Below are 16829 nucleotides of genomic sequence, written 5' to 3'. Positions count from 1 at the left end.
CACTTCCTTCTTTGGAGATCTTAAATAATGGAATTTATGTCTATTTAATGGGATACACTGGTACAAAGCTGCCTCAAAGAAGGGGTTACACTTAGCACTGTGGAGTACCTTTCTCATTTCTGTCATTCTGAACCTTACGAAGAGGAGAAGGGGAAGATTTGGATTTTATTTGAGAAGGAGGTGAGGCAGCTGTGTACGTGTGGGAGAGCACCACCTCTGGCTTATCCTTTGTCTTTTAAAAGCCCAAGGGGAGGAGTCCTACGTGGAACTGTAGAGAAAATATTTTCGTTTCTTCACAGGTCTGGCTTTCAGAGTAGAAGAAACTGGAACACAGGTGAAAATTTAAAGACTTATTTCCCCAATTGTTTACATTTCAAAGGGAGCTAAACCTCAGAGCCTCAGGGTCAGTTTTCACCTAAATGATGAAGGAGCCAAAGTTCTCACCCTCCTTTTTGTTCTTATTTTTTGCAGGAGTAGGGCAGGGGGATCAAAGTAATTTCTAGATTCAGAGTTCATAATTTTGGGGTTCTTCTCTAACATCCTAAATCTCCTGTGGGTATTGGGTATGGAGAACTGGCGTGGCTATTGCTGTAAGTAATCATTCTGATTCCCAACTCCAGAAGTCTCACATTTATTTTCAGAACAAAATATAGACGTATGAAATATGGTCCCACTCACCACGAAGGGGAGGATGCACTCGTGCTGATTTTGCACCATGTATAAGCTGAACAGGGACATGCGGCTGGGGCCCATCAAGCTGCAGGCAAGAGAGAAAAAGTTCTGCAGAGCCTCACAGAGGTTGGAGCAGATGCCAGACCAGGAAGGTAGAGTGACGTGCACAATGAGGAGTCGTGAGGGTTGCTGGTAAAAATGTGCAGGGATGGCGGACCCTTTGCCGGCAGTGCGCCCATGATACATGGCAGTGAGACCAGAGGTGGGGCTGCAGCCGCTACTTGGATATCCTTGACACCTACAAGGGAAGGAAAAGAAATGATTGGCTTTCATAAAACAGAAGTGTGTGCTTGGTGGACACAATGAACAGTGGTCTACGGGACTAAATCCAGAAAGGAATCACACTTGGCACTAAATCCACGAACATTGCTACACTCTCTTAATGGCTATAATAATGTATCGGGGGATCTTTTGGACTTGCTGTTTATAATCATATAATCTGTGAATCATGACATGAACTAAAATATATGGACAAAGGCAGATCAGCAGCAAAAAGGACTGCTCATAAGCAACAGCTTCGCTCACAGTTAACCCCTACTAGAAACAGTATAGGTTAGCCATTCTAAGATAATGCCAATCTATATTAGAATGGATAAACTGTAGTATGTGCACACATACAGAGATAAAAATGAATGAACTAGTGGCATGGGGACCCTGCAGGACAGGGTACAACTGTCCTTGTGAATTTCTGAGCCTGTAAGTCTTGACAGGTGTAGAAAGCCTGGCTTTCTCCCAGGAAAGTATGGTGGTTTCGAACTGCTGACCTTGTAGATTGCAGCCCAGCACGTAACCTCTATGCCACCAGGGCTCCAAAATTACTGGAAACAGATACGTTTTTTAGGGTGAATCCATCGTGCTGGAACTGTAAAGCTCTCCCCAGGCTGTGGGGCCAGGCAGGACTGGCAGCTGGTGCTGAGAGAGAAGTCACAGTTGCAACCTTGCCCTGGGGCTGTGCCAGTGGCCGTGGTCAGCTAATGCGACAGTGGAGGAGAGAAAAAAGAAAAGGAAAAAGCCTATAAGGCAAGGAAATGATTATCATAAAAATCAGGGTGATTTTCTCTAGCAAGGAATTAGAAGAGAATAAATGGGGGTGGGCCTCTGGGAAATTGGCAATGATCTGATTCTTGATATTTATTATGATGACTGGTTGCTTACTTTATAATTATTAAATTATACATTAATGTCTGATGAAACCCCCTCTATATGTGTTATAAACCCAAACCAAATCCATTGTCATCAAGTCAATTCTTATTCATAGCAACCCTATAGGACAGAGCAGAACTGCTCCCACGGTTTTCAAGATGGTAAATCTCTTGGGAGACAGACAGACTCGGCTTTCTCTCATGGAGCAGCTGGTGGGTTTGAACCACCTACCTGCATGGGCAGCCCAACACTCACCCCGCTTTAACACCAGGTTTTTCATAGTTGTTATAATTAGCAAAAAAATATATTTTAAAAAGACTATTAGGACAATCATAGATCAAATTGTTATTTAGAAAAAGAAATGGGTTATTGGGGAATAGAAGTGGTTTTATTGTTTTTTAGCTAAAGAATGCCAAGAAAATAAAAGCTATTTTAATTTTCCCAACAGACAGGAAAAAAGCCAATTATGATCATTTTCAGAAGCGTTTTACATTTTATGATCTTTATGAATTCTCTAAGAGTGTATAGATAAATGTACTTTTCTCTTTTATGGGGAGATGAAAATGTACAAAATTATATATACATTTATATATATGATAACATGACATATCTATGTACAACATGGCTGGAACAGTTGAAACTAACAAGGATGTTTGCATTTTCCCCTTCCCACATGGACTTTAGACTAAGGGAGACAGCATGAGGAAATGGACCAAGAAACAAAAAAATTACATACAATTACATGGGATAGTCAAGGAGTTTGGGGGCCAGGAAGTCCAGGGATCATGCTCTCTCCATTCCTTCCTCACCAACTTGTCCTGTTCAACTTTTCTCAATCTGAATGACAGCCTGGAAAGCTGAATGGCCAGTCAGGAGTGAAGCATCCCCCCACCCTCCTCTGTACACTAGCAAGTTCATCAATCATTCTTGTCAGGCCAAATACCTGGCACGTCAGAACTTGGGTGGTGAAAGGGCTCTTGTGAATGGCTGGTTCTTACCCTGGCCCTCAGTCATCACTAAAAGGTACTTTTCTTTCTTTTTTAAGATAAGTGCATTGTTTAAAGTGAGTGCTAGTTGTTGTTGGACACGTGTGTCAGAGTAGAACTGAGCTCCACCCCCCAGAACCAAACCCACTGCCATCTAGCTGATTCCAAGAGCACCTTACCTTTCTCCAGTGGGTTCTAGTAGTTAACCTGTGGTTGGCACTCCAGTAGGCAACCCACTATACCACCTGGGCTCCTTTGTGTGTGTGTGTGCATTGCTTGAGTGAAAGCTGACAGAGAAAATTAGTTTTCCAGTCAACAATTCACATGCATTTTATTTTGTGGCATTAATTGCAATCCCCTCAATATAATAGCATTGTTTTCACGTTTTACCTGGGTTCCCTAATTCCATTTGCCTACTTTCCCCCTGCCCCTTTCGGTCTCCATGGGGCTTTCAACAGCTAATTTTAATAGTAGATAGCCAGACTTCTTCCAAGATGCCTAGGTGGACTGAGCCTCCAACTTCCCTTTGAATTAACGCCAGGGCATGTCAGCCCTGTGCACCACCAGGGACTCCTCCAAATGACCCTGCAGTTGTTTTATTCCAATTTCCCTTTTCTGAATGGTGGAACTTTGTATTCATCTATTCAACATTTTGTTTTAATGGAGTTTCAATTACGTGCTGGGTACAATAAATTATTATTTACTTTTTAGCAAATATAAGCTAACCTGTTGAAATTAACCTTGAACTAAAAATCCAAACCAATGACTAAATGACTAAGAAAGCACTTGTCATAAGCATGTTTTAACAAGTGCATGGGGTCAATTTCTACATGGAATAATCCATTTGAGGCTGACACAGACTAATAGATCCACAGATGGCTTGTTTGATGGAGAAGTTTCAGTCTTTACTTCCCCTGTCCATCTTCCCTCTCATCCGAAGCCCTTTTTCTGCCATTGGTGTATAGGCAGTCTGCACTTTGCATGGTTTCAATCTGTACAGAGTTCAGCTACGACAATTTAATTCAATAACAACAGCTCTCCAACACTACGATGAGCAAAGCTATAAAGTTAAATAGCAGCTAGCTCTTCAGTTTACAAATCACTTTGTAAATAACAGATGTGCAAGTCCATCAGTGACTGATCATAACATTTTTCCTAGCTTCGGTTGCTGACTACACGCCTGCAGCTGGATTATCTCCAAGTCTGTCACCGAGTATAAACACATGGAGCAGTTCACAAAAATGAGTAAGTGAGAGAAATAATTTATAACAAAGATGAAGAGCAGCAGAGATGAAAAGTGCTAGTGCCAGAAATGAAACTTGACTAGAACATAAATGGGGTTATAGAAGAAAGCGCTGCCCATGAGGATGCTGACACTTGACAGACTCTAGCTACACAGCCAGAGGAACTCAGTGACAGAAATGACGGTGGCTGTGGCCAGATGGCTGGAAATGACCCAGAGAGAGTAACAATGGCGCAGGACCTCACATTCAGCATTCTTGTAGTATCAGAGCTTACGTTGTGAGCTTCTGGTGTGCAGACCGCTATGGATGACAGTGGGAGCCCACAACACATTTGCAGGATCCACACAGGGAATAAGTCTCTGGTGATTTCCCGCTAACCATAATGGAGGAAGGCCAATAACCTGGCGATCAGACAGGGCACTGAAGAGACACAAAAGTAGACCAAAATGGTAACTCTGACTTGAATGGCTAGAACCTTGTCAATTGATCTCTCATCTGATGCACCTTGGACTTGACCTGGTTTTAATATTTTCTGTGTTTTTTTCATATTGGGGGTTTATCTCTGTTGTATTTTGTCATTGTTGGTAGCCTTCATGAATCTCGGCTGTGTGTTTTTCTATGTTTTCCGGTGTATGAAACCCAGGATAGGTGGTTTTATAGAGATAACAAGTAGACTAAGGGTTCCTGGGGGGGTGGCAGGGGAGGTAGTGGCGGGGTAAAAGGGATGCTGATATTAAGGAGTCAAGAGGGAAGAAAATGCTTTGAAACTGATTTTGGTAGCAATTGTACAATACTGTTTGATGGGATTAAACTATGGAATAGTATTGTGTCTGGGTTAGCTCCTCATAAAATGATTTGGAAAAAAGTTTTCTTGGAATATTTTACATTGAAAATGCAAAGAATAAAATGTTGGAAGCAGATTCAAACTTAGGAAGGAATATAAAAAACACAGAAAACATGCTTACCAGGTGGGCCAAACTAACCTTTATAACAAAGCTGTGTGTTTATAACAAAGCCTCTCCAGATTTTGGCTAGAACTCTGAGATTTTCACACTGGAGGGTATAGTATAGGCCTTCTGGAGAGATTAACAGGATTTCTCCTTTCTAGAGAGAAAGTGAAATGGCACAGGGGCCATGTTGGGTCGCTAACTACAAGTGTAGTAGTTAGAAAACACCAGCTGCTCCGTAGGAGAAAGATGAGGTTTTCTACCCCCACAGTTACAATCTCAGAACCCCCCAGGGGTACTACCCTGTCCTAGAGGTGTCTGTGAGTTGGAATTGAGACTTGTTAGTGAGGGTTGAAAGAGACTTTCACATCAGAGGTTATTTCATTCTGTTTAATGATATTGTGAATGATCCACTAAAAAACCGACAAGTCTAAGCATCAAAATCTTGATACCTTACAACCTGAAAAGCCGCTCCAAATTCTCTAGTGATATAAATTTACTTGTCATGCTACATCATTTGATAAATGCACAGTATAAGCATGTTCTTTTCTTAAAACCCAATTCAATGACTATGAATACCTCACATGGGTTCAGCCCTTTGGGATACTTTTGGGAGAAATATTGGGGTAGCATTATGCTCATGAGCAGACATGAAACAGGGCCGTAGACACTCAGCTAAGTACCTGAATTAGTACAAGTGTACATGTCCACTGACTCCACATCCCAATCTTTTCTTATACTGAAAAATATTTTTAAATTGAGTAATCCATCTGCACTTATATATCAGAAGAACTCACGAGAAAAACAACTTTAATTAAATATAATCAAATTGCAGGAAGAGGGTATAATTGGAGAAGATTGTATAGATAATTTAAGGACTGATAGGGCTTTGCTAGATGGCAAAAATATATGTGGTTGGTCACTCCTTGTGAAAAGAATACATAGCAAGGGCAAAAATAAGGCTCCCTGCGGGTTGGACCAGTTTCTTATATTTCATGGGGAATTGGAGTCTGAAGCAAACTTAATGACAGGAGCCTGTGTGTGGGGTTAGATGTGAGGAGAGCCGGACAGGAACAGCAGAGTCGCAGAGTCATCCCCATCTCTGAGACAGGGGACAGGGGTTAGACCCGGCAGGACCGCACTGCCTTTCCCCAAGGGCAGTGCCTCGCCAGCCCAATCCAAGGTTCCTAGGGACTAGAGTTTTCTAAGAGGATAAATCACCAAAAAAGATTGTTTAGAGTTTAAGGTCTATGTAAGGTTTATTTGGGCGTGAAACAGAACCAGAGATCCAATTAACAAAGTTTTAGAAGCAGGCTTTATTGAGAAGCTTGTGGGCAGGCTCAGCAACTCAGGGTATTGAGCTATTGAAGCCGCGCAGTGGGAAACTTTAGCTGTGTTTTTATACTCCCCTTGCTGGCAGGCACAGGGGGGTGCTGGGGATGTGCCTACACAAGGGATTGTAAAAAAGGGAAGCAGTTGTTAAATTTTCCGGGAATTGGGTGGGAGTTGGGAAAACTAGCTGAGCAAGCATCTTGTTAGTAAGAACATGCACTTTTGGACATTTGTGGTTTACCGAAGGGAGGGGGAGGTTGGTGAGGGGTAAGTTTCAAGAACTAACATGGAAGCGCCTGATCCAAAATGGTGTTTCTTGTGCCAAGGCCATACAGTCTAGAGTGTAAAATATTCCAGGAACAGTAAATAAAAAGGGCTAACAAGAGGCTAGAAGTCGAAAATAGGAAAAGATCTAAAAGTACTACACAAAATGTGTAGGATGAGAGGGTGAACTGAAAGAACAGTTAAGAAGAGATCGGGAGACAATGTGAAACAGATAGCTAGGTCTTAAAGCACTTGACCTTGAGGATATATATTTCCTTTTGTTTTAAAGGGGCCAGCATTACCCGGCTGAGTTTGGGCATAACCCTTAGGTTGTCATGTCAAGTAGAGATGGATTCAAAGAAATACATTTTCAGACATGTATGAAGCCTTCTAGGTCTAAGCACATGGTGCTGAAAGAAGTCCTGGAGGGGCTGTAGAGTCGTGTGAGGCTGCTAATACAAGGTTGGTGGCAGTCTAAGTCCACAGCCACTTTTGCCCGGACAGTCATTTTTTACCATCTGACATCTAACTAGCAATGCCAAGACGAACTTGACAAGAGAGGTAGTGGGCACTCTCTTTTCTGTGTCTTCAAACATGATCAATTTATGCATCTGATGTGTAGTAAGCACATATGACTTTACATCTGACCCTACACTCTTCATTTTTGCCAAGAAGAGCCACTTAATAGTTCCCCATGCCGGCACTAATCCACCCAAGGGGAGGGTATTGTTTATATCTCCACAGGGAAAGTGGGACCAGACTTCAACCCAGTGCCGCAAGGAGTGAATGCAATATCCCGGCGTGGAGTAGGGAACCAGTGGAGAGGTCTGGGAGGCTGGCCCCAGCACCATAAATGAAGTGGATTCCTGCCCCTCCCCCGAAAAGAATTTGTTCCAAAGGACGACATTGACTCTGCAGCTCCGGGAGATGGACATATCTGATCAGAGCACACGGGAGCAGATGAAGGGGCAGGAGGAGAGAGTGGAACACAGCCTGGCCCACCAGGCCGTGAGGAGGATGTTCCTGAGTAGGGCAGCCAGTCCAAAGAGAGAACAACATGGCTGGCCCCACTATGAGAAATGATGCCCCTCAGTGACTAAGGGCGATACAGGGGACAGCACCAGAGACACAGTGTGGGAATTGCACCTGACCTGATCCCACCACACCGAGGCAAAGCACTGGGGGAGTGCAGCGGAACAGCAAGGGAATGGAGTGGCAAGGTCCCCAGGGAATGCTGAAAGTGGACTTTGGGGCCAGGGCGTGGTGCCCCAACAGACTGGACTGGAAAACGCTCCTAAGGGCCAGCAAACGATCCCTGAACTAACTACAAGTTTTTCTTTTGTGAAGTGTTTTGTTTTTTGTCAGTGGTTTGTTTTTGTTGTTTTGTTGTCTGGTTGTATACTGTTGCTTTGTTTTCCTCTGTCTTGTTTTCGTGTATGTTAGTGTCTCCACAGGTCTGTCTGAATAGGCCAGGCTGGATGAACTATCTGGAGGAAAAACAACGGGACCGACAGTTCCGAGGGGACTTGGGGTGGCGGGGTAGTGGGGGTAAGGAAGTGGTGTTAACAAACCCAGGGACAAGGGAAAAACATGGGACCCAAAATGGTAGAGAGGGGGGAGTGGCAGGCCTGGGTAAGGTTGTGTAGAGAAGAGGTATAGCTGTAGCCCAGGTGGTGACAGAGCATGGTAGTGGGGCAGGAGGAAAGTCAAGGGAGATGGAGGAAAGAGCTAGGAGTCAAAGGGCATTTATGGAGGTCTAGACAAAGACATGTACATGCAAATATATATAGGAGGATGGGGAAATAGATCTATGTGTCTATATTTATAGGTTAAGTATTAAGGTGGCGGAAGGACCTTGGGCCTCTACTCAAGTACTCCCTCAATGCATGAATACTTTCTTTTATTAAATTGGAACTCTATGATGCTCACTCTCCTGACACAACTGCTGAAGCCAAAGTGGGTGAACAAGTAAATGTGGTGAAGAAAGCTGATGGTGCCCGGCTATCAAAAGAGATAGTGACTGGGGTCTTAAAGACTTGAAGATAAACAAGCGGCCATCTAGCTCAGAAGCAACGAAGTGCACATGGAAGAACACACCAGCCTGTGTGATTGAGTGGTCCCAAAGGGATCAGTCATCAGGCATCAAAGAACAAAAAATCCTATCATTGACTGCACACCTCCATGATAGGATTGCTGAAGCCAAATGGATGCATAAGCAAATGTGGTGAAGAAAGCTGAAGGTGCCCGGCTATCAAGAGATAGTGTCTGGGATCTTAAAGGCTTGAAGGTGAACAAGCGGCAATCTAGCTCAGAAGCAAAAAAGCCCACATGGAAGAAGCACACCAGCCAGTGCAATCACGAGGTGCCAAAGGGACCAGGTATAAGGCATCATGCAAAAAAAAAAAAGATATATGTATGTATATATGTGTGTGTGTATATATATATATATATATACCATATTGAATGAAGGGGGAAGTGCAGAGTGGAGACCCAAGGCCCAAGTGTTGACCACTGGAGATCCCCTCACAGAGGGGTTTAGGAGAGGAGATGGGTCAGTCAGGGTGCGAGGTAGTACCGATGAAGAACACAGCTTTCCCCCAGATCCTGGATGCTTCCTCCCCTCAACTGCCATGATCTGAATTCTACCTTGCAGGGCTGGATAGGGCAGAGGTTGTTCACTGGTGCATATGGGGGCTGGAGGCACAGGGAATCCAGGGTGGATGATACCTTCAGGACCAAGGGTGTGAGGGGCAATGCTGGGAGAGCAGAGGGCGAGTGGGTTGGAAAGGGGGAACTGATTACAAGGATCCACATGTGACCTCCTCCCTGGGAGATGGACGGCAGAGAAGGGGCGGGGGAAGGGAGACTCCGGATAGGGCAAGATATGACAAAATAACAATGTATAAATTGCCAGGGGCACATGGGGGAGGGGGGAGCGGGGAGGGAGGGGAAAAAAAAGAGGACTTGATGCAAAGGGCTTAAGTGGAGAGCAAAGGCTTTGAGAATGATTGGGGCAGGGATTGTGCAGATGTGCTTTATACAATTGATCTATGTATATGTATGGATTGTGATAAGAGTTGTATGAGCCTGTAATAAAATGTAAAAAAAGAGGAGGAAAAAAAAAGAAAATGATTAAGGCAAAGAATGTACAGATGTGCTTTATATAATTGATGTATGTATATGTGTGGATTGTGATAAGAGTTGTATGAGCCCCTAATAAAATGTTAAAAAAAATAGTTCCCCACGCCCAAACTGGTCCTATCCAGAACAAGGCCTCGAACCCCCCAACACTGTCAAGTCAGTTCGGTAACAAAAACCTTTCCGTGCATTCCAAGTATTCTTGAGAAGTCCGGATCCTGATTCTGCCCACACTCTGACGCGACCTGCCACCTGCTGCCCGACACCCCTGGCTCACCCTGAGGGGCTTTCAGGTCCCCAAACATGCAGGGCTTCCTTATTCGGAATCTGCCCCTGAATCCTGGTCATCCTTTAAGGCTCAGCCTCTATTTTCAGCCTGCGCTCTTATAACCCGCAATTCACTTTTCCACTGGCGATTCAATGGTTCTCCCTCAATAGGGTTGGGGGTTATACATTAATTTCTCCCCTGTGTGGGCCTACTTCTTTCTTTCTTCCTTCCTTCCTTCCCTCCCTCCCTCCTTTCCTCCTTCCTTCCTCCCTCCCTCCCTCCTTCCTTCCTTCTTTCCTTCCTCCCTCCCTCCCTCCTTCCTTCCTCCCTCCCTCCTTCCCTCCTTCCTTCCTCCCTCCCTCCCTCCTTCCCTCCTTCCTTCCTCCCTCCCTCCCTCCTTCCCTCCTTCCTTCCTTCCTCCCTTCCTCCCTCCCTCCTTCCTTCTTCCCTTCCTCCCTCCCTCCCTCCCTCCTTCCTCCCTCCTCCCTCCCTCCTTCCTCCCTCCCTCCCTCACTTTTTCGCGGTGCCTTTCTTTCCGCCAGCGGGCCTACTCAGGCCTGGAGCCCTGGACGGGAGCGGCGGCTCGGCCCCCTCGTCTCCCCCGCGCGTCCTTCCATCCGTCCATCCTCACCTGGGCCGGCGGCGCGCCGCCCCTCACGCGGACGCGGCGTGGCGAGGCCCCCGCGCGAGCTCCCGCCTGAGGCGCGGCGCCGAGGCGACGGCTCCCTCCCTCTCCCGGAGGCGCCGACCGGTTCCCGCTCGGCGGGCTCGCGGCGGCCGGGCGCCCCCTGGTGGCGCGCGGCGGCCGGGCGGGCGGCTCCCTGCGGGGCTCCCAGAGGGCGCGGTGCCGCCGCCGCGCGCCTCCGGCCGGGGCCTAGGGGCAGTCCTGGGTGGTCCCCTCAGGAGAGTTCCGGCCTCCGTTGGGAAGACTACCGTACGCCTGGCGGTCTCCCCGACCGCCACGTCAGGACAATATTGCGGGGGCACCTGCGGAGGGCCCCCGGGTCGCTCGTCCCTGGTCCCAGGAGGGACGAGCCATTGGCCCTGGCCCGTGGGAGAGGGCGTGAGCCCCCCCTCAGAAAGTTCCCTTCAGTTCCGAATCGGCTTTTCTCCGGTCGCCGACTGGCTCTTCTGGGAGAGAGGCGTCTCCTTCCTGAGCAGGGGCCCATCTGGGGCTACGCTCCTCTGAAGGAGCCCCCCAACCACAGACCCAACGCCCTGCTATCAAGCCCACAGGGGCCCTACCAGCCGCCTAGCACGGGCCCTTGGGGTTTCTAAGATTTCACAGCCCCTTTAGAGGCGCTCACCTCCGTCCCACGGGGCTGCGGGTGGCTTTGAACCGCTGACCTTGAGGTGAGCAGCGCGGGGCGCCGCTCTCTACCCCACCAGGGCTCGTTAAGGCGCCCACAGGGCAGCGAGGGGGTGGGGAGGGGGGTGTAAGTCGATGTGAAAAATGAATAGACAGAGATTTCTTTTGTGGTCCTTGCTATTCGTCTCCCCCCACCCCGCCCCAAGTTCCCGGTGGGAGATGAAGGTTGAGGGTGGGGCTGACAGGTAGGTCCCAGGGTGCCAATAGGCGACTCCCGACCGGGAAGGTGTTTCCCAAGAGGCACCTGCTTAGGTTCTACGTCCATTAAACCACTGTTGCTCCTCTCCACGGTTTCTTGAGGAAGAACCAGATCTAACCCACACGGCACGCCGCACACGCACGACATTGCCTTGTTACGGTCTATTTGTACTTACTTCTTTACATATCTGCCCCCTGAGCCGGAGCAGTCCAAGTTACGAGGACCGCGATTTTTCTTTTTGTCTCTTTAGTGTTCGGCACAATAAGAGGCCTCATTAAATGTCTGCAGGAGGAGTCATTTTGAGACACTTACCCACTAGGAGAGGAGAGTTCAGCGTTTGGAGCTGGCTGAGCAGCTCCACAGAGTGACACTTGCAGTCCCGTTCGGCTGCACAACTCCAACAGCCACCTGGCTCCAGCTCCGCCTCTCCGGGTGCTGGACTCGTCGCCTAAGTCCCGCCTCCACTCTTCCCCGATTGGCTGTATGAGGAGAGCGGCCTTCCTATTGGTTTCTTCTCGAGGGCTCGGGGCTGGGCTGCGTGTCAGTCCGCAGCCGCAGGCCGAGCCGCTCCGAGTGGAGCCGAGCGCAGGAGCCGCCGAGGCGCGTCGACGCCGGCGGCCCCGGATCCCAGAGCGGTGCGGGCCGCGCGCGCCTCGCCCGGCAGCCGGGCGGAGCCAAAGATGCGGGCTTCTGCGGTGCGGCCCCGCCCGGGTCTCGCGCCGCCTCCGGCCTCTCCGTTCCCGCTGCTGCTGCTGCTGCTGCTGCTGGTCGTGCTGAGCGGCCCGGTGTCCGGCCGCGTCCCCCGCTCAGTGCCCAGGACCTCGCTTCCCAGCTCCGGTAAGGCGCATCCTCAGTCCTTCGCGCCGCGCCCAGGTCCCCGCCCAGGTCCCCGCCAGCAGCACCCACCTGCTCTTGGACCAAGGCGGCCCAACCCAGTGACCTCTCAGCTCCATCGCCACCCTCGCCGCCTGGGGCAGACCCTGCCGGGCCACCGAGCGGGGTTCCCTCGCGGCATCCCCTGCTCAGGCCTCGCTCCCTGGCGCCCACGATGCGCCCTGGCTGCATCCTTGGCTCCTTAGCCTCCGAAGCGCCGGGCCCGGCGCCTCAGGAAGGGAATGGGGGCTCTTCTGGGGTGTCCTCTTCGAAGTTTCCTCTCGCTCCTTCCCTTCCGCTTCCTTCCCACACGTACACCTGGTGTCCAGTTTGGTGCCCGTTTTGCTTTCAGACCCATCCTTCAGTTCCAACCGCCCATTCTTCTGACCACCCCCACCCCCAGCCCAGTATTTCCATATGCCCACTCTTCGCGTTCGGTCCCCATCTTCAGGCGAGCCTCCCTCCAAACCTCTTACCATGTTCACAGGTCGAAGCTCGTAACCCACTTCCCAGCCCCGCACATCTTTAACCCAGGCTCCCATCCTCCAGATGCCCAATCCACCCAGCCGTTCTCCCCGCCTCCCTACCGTGCGTTAACTGAACATTCGGTTGACAGGATCTGTAATGTCTTTGGGAGGAAAGAGGGACAGTCGCCCTTTCAAAAGACGTGGAAGGAACCCCAGAGGCCACGCAGTTAAAAGTGGTCGCAGGAGTGATTCTCATTTCCAGGTTTCTGCCGAGGTAGGCACTCCAGTGCTGAGGGACCTGGTTTTTTTCTCAGAGTAAGGAGTGCTAGCACCTTGGGCAGACAGAATTACTGAAGCTGATATCACAACCTGTTGCCTCAAGCTCACAACTGGTTATGTTTGCATCTAAACTTCATATCAGTAACAGACAGGCAGGCTGGTCAGAACCTGGGGGTTCAGTAATGTGCAGGAGCAATAGTCAGAACATGGAGTTGAGATTGTCAGCCTGGCTTCATGCCTAGGGTCCAGAGAGATCTGGCTGGCACGGTGAAGTAGATTTGTGGGTAGCAAGGGAGATGGGATGATCCAGCACTGATCTAAGCCCAAGAGAGTGGGCTGGATACAGCGCAGAGATCAGTATATGCGTGGGGAGGATGGGTGGGTGTGTTGTACATGAGCCAGACAAGAACAACTGAGATGTGAGATTGAAAGAAATAGAAAAGTTTATTAGAAGAAGAAGAAGCAGCAGTGCAGGGACCATCAGCCTTAAAAAAATGGCTCGCCGGTCCCCCCTGCTTAGAAACTTGGGTTTTCATAAGGTTTCATTTAACTGCTGAGCTGTGCAAGCAAGCTGGTACAGAAGCAGAACTTGCGGTTAAGCAGCATAACCGAGCAAGCAGACTTTGCGGTTGCACAATTTCCTGGTACAGGATAGTCTTTTGCTGGTTTTAGGAACAAGGGGCTATTTGGCTTTTTGGTTTGTTTGTTTTTTAATGCTATAAGGCCTTAGGTTGCACTTTAGGACTGGTGCAGAATGATTGCTTAATATGAAATGGCTTTATTTAGGCTAACTATTACAGGTGGGGCGCCATCTATCACAGAAATGACTGGCTGGTGGCCCTCTACAGTCATGTGGAGAGATGAGCAGATGGAGCAGGCTGACTAGAGCTGTGTTTTTACAGAGATAGGGTCTCTTGAGCCCGAGGTTGAGTGATAAAGGCAAATTCATGCTGACTTATTTGCTATCATCTTTAAACATATAAGAGGTTTGAATGCTGATAGGGGTTTTAGAATTGTTCAGGGCAGAATATATATATGCCGATGGAGGAAGAAAGACCCGTGTGTGGAGCATGCACTGAGTGCTGAGTACTTCATATGTAACTTCATTGAAACCTTCGGACAGGGCAGGTAATGCACACAGGCTCCTACAGCTGGTAAGTGAAGAGCCACATTTAAATCCAGGTCAGTCGGTTCCCAAAGTACATGCTCTTTCCCACTCCACTCTTGACTTTGGGTGGAACTGGCAAGGGGGTCAAAACGTTGGAAAGAGAGGGAAGATAGAATCCCAACGTGTTGGTGAACAGAGTGAAACAGTTCAATTCTAGGTGAAGTAAGCTACTATTAAGTAGTGATAAAAAATTAAACACGAGCAGAAGAGAGTATTTGAACCTTCTGTAGGTATTTTCAAGTTTTATATCTCCTTGCTATGAATATCCATTACAGACTTGATGCTTATGGGGCTACTTTAATAGCTAGTCTATTTTTATCGAAAAAGCATACTTGATGGGGTTGTGTGTTAAATCGCCTGGCCTCTAGGGATGCTTAGGTGGTCAGCCTGTCAAAACTCTGTTCTCCCTCCCACCCATGACTGCTAAATAAATAAGCTGGAAGAAACAGTGTTTACCTCTTTGGTTTTGTCCCTGTGGACCCAATCTTTATAATGTAACGGTTCATATCATTCCTCTCTCTCTTTCTGCCAGAGGCTGACTCCTACCTCACTCGGTTTGCTGTCCCTCATATTCAGAATTACTCAGTTCTCCTTGTGGATCCTGCTTCTCATACACTTTATGTCGGCGCCCGGGACACCATCTTGGCTTTATCTCTGCCCTTCTTAGGGGAGACACCCCGCCGGGTGAGAGTTGAGAGTTCGAAGGACCCCAGATCCTTGAGCATGTGATTAGTGCCATGGTTATGGGATGTGTGTATGTGTGTGATTTTCATTATAACTAACAGTGGTTATAAGAGGGTGAGTATTGGTGAAAGGGAATTGGGGAGATGGTAACTGAGGGTATAGACCAGTGGTTTTCAACCTTCCTAATGCCATGACCCTTTAATACAGTTCCTCATGTTATGGTGACCCCCCCAACTATAAAATTATTTTCATTGCTACTTCACAACTGTAATTTTGCTACTGTTATGAATTAGATGACCCCTGTGAAAGGGTTGTTTGACCCCAAAGGGGTCGCGACCGACAGGTTGAGAACTGCTGGTATAGACTGTGGTTGATGGGGGTCATGATGCTGGGAGGCTGTGAAGAAGGTCTGTGGAGATGGAGAGGAAGCTACAGGGATTTGGTTTCAGGTGAGAGCAGACAGAGGAACCATTAGAATCACAACACGCTAGAGCGGTAGCTTTCAACTCCTGTGAGAACCATTTGTAAATAAGCCATACACGTACAATGTGACACAATATACCCACTGTGTCCTGAAAAAACCCCCACAAACCAACACAGCATTTCTTGAAACAATATCCCCTGCTATGAGTATGTGGTACACTCTGATGTATTCTGCTCTATTTCTTTAAGATGAACATTGATCATCATCATTAATCGTGAGTGGGGAAAGATGTCCAGTTTGTGGAGACCAATGTCCCAGGGGTCTCTGAAGTTCACAAATTGATGGAGGCTGTGGAACTGTCCACTTTCCCTGGCCTTGTGGGCGTTTGAAGGGTGGAGGGAATCTGGGACAATCAGCCACTCTTCCTTTCTCAGATTGACTGGACGGTGCCTGAGGCGCACAGGCGGAACTGTAGGAAGAAAGGCAAGAAGGAGGTAGGTGTGAATCCGGGCCCAGCTGTGACTGTGTCAGCCCCTACAGTGCCCTATCTCCTGGCCCCAGTCAGGGACTCAGTGCCATGCCATCACCCATCATCTCCAATCCCAGAACTACATCTCACTGTCCTGACACTACCCAACTCTGCCTTGTGCCTTCTGCGTCTGATTTTCTCTAACCATCTCTAACCCTCAGGACGAATGTCACAACTTTGTCCAGATTCTCGCCATTGCCAATGCCTCCCACCTCCTCACTTGTGGCACCTTCGCTTTTGACCCGAAGTGCGGGGTTATTGTGAGTGACAGGGGTGGGAAGAGAGGGAGAGGGTGCCGGCACCAGTGTGAGTTATTTTGGGGTTGGGGGTGGGGGACCTGGAGCCGTGGGGTTTATTATGAGCCATCCTGATGGGGGGCATGAAAAGCCATGGAGTTGGGGGTGCCCTCGCAGGGTGGAACCTTTGCCTGCCCCTGAGGGAGGGACATAAGAGGAAGGAGGAGGGGGTCTATCTATGGCAGGTGAGGTGTGTAGAGTTTAAAGGGAGCTATAGGGGGCGGGTGAAAGAAGCTACAGATGCTGACTGCAATAGGGAGAGGATCAGTCCAGTAGAGGCTGACAGAGACAGGAACTCAGGTTTCCCTGGTTTGGGGTATGTTTTGTCCAAGCAGCCCACGTCCATTTATTAATTAGTGTAGCTTATGCCTGTTTCTTCCTCTCATAGCAGGTGATTTTCTTTCAGGACCCTTTCTCACTCCCCTGCGCTGTGACCCTCTGCTTTCACAGCTTATGAGGTCACTATTAATGCAGCATCTTCTGGCTT

The 16829-nt window shown here is 48.4% G+C and overlaps 2 protein-coding genes across 3 annotated transcripts in view; one reads left to right on the top strand and one right to left on the bottom strand.

The window, feature by feature from the left end:
* M1AP (meiosis 1 associated protein) overlaps window positions 1-10811 on the bottom strand; it is a 119381-nt gene extending 108570 nt beyond the window's left edge. The window contains exons 1-2 of the mRNA XM_075556898.1: window positions 10686-10811; window positions 679-970 (exon numbers count right to left, since the gene is read on the bottom strand). Coding sequence (XP_075413013.1) covers window positions 679-918 — 240 coding nt within the window. The 5' untranslated portion in view covers window positions 919-970; window positions 10686-10811. The remainder of the gene's footprint in view (window positions 1-678; window positions 971-10685) is intronic.
* A 1374-nt stretch (window positions 10812-12185) lies between these two features.
* The window catches only part of SEMA4F (ssemaphorin 4F), a 44389-nt gene continuing 39745 nt past the window's right edge, over window positions 12186-16829 (top strand). Inside the window, exons 1-4 of one of the 2 annotated variants that reach the window (XM_075556886.1) lie at window positions 12186-12459; window positions 14942-15093; window positions 15952-16011; window positions 16208-16306. In XM_075556886.1, coding sequence (XP_075413001.1) covers window positions 12303-12459; window positions 14942-15093; window positions 15952-16011; window positions 16208-16306 — 468 coding nt within the window. In that variant the 5' untranslated portion in view covers window positions 12186-12302. The remainder of the gene's footprint in view (window positions 12460-14941; window positions 15094-15951; window positions 16012-16207; window positions 16307-16829) is intronic. The other variant, XM_075556887.1, reaches the window with a different exon arrangement.

The sequence above is a fragment of the Tenrec ecaudatus genome, chromosome 8, assembly GCF_050624435.1.
Source record: "Tenrec ecaudatus isolate mTenEca1 chromosome 8, mTenEca1.hap1, whole genome shotgun sequence".
In the NCBI taxonomy this organism is placed as follows: domain Eukaryota; kingdom Metazoa; phylum Chordata; class Mammalia; order Afrosoricida; family Tenrecidae; genus Tenrec; species Tenrec ecaudatus.
This window is presented reverse-complemented; position numbering and strand designations above follow the sequence as displayed.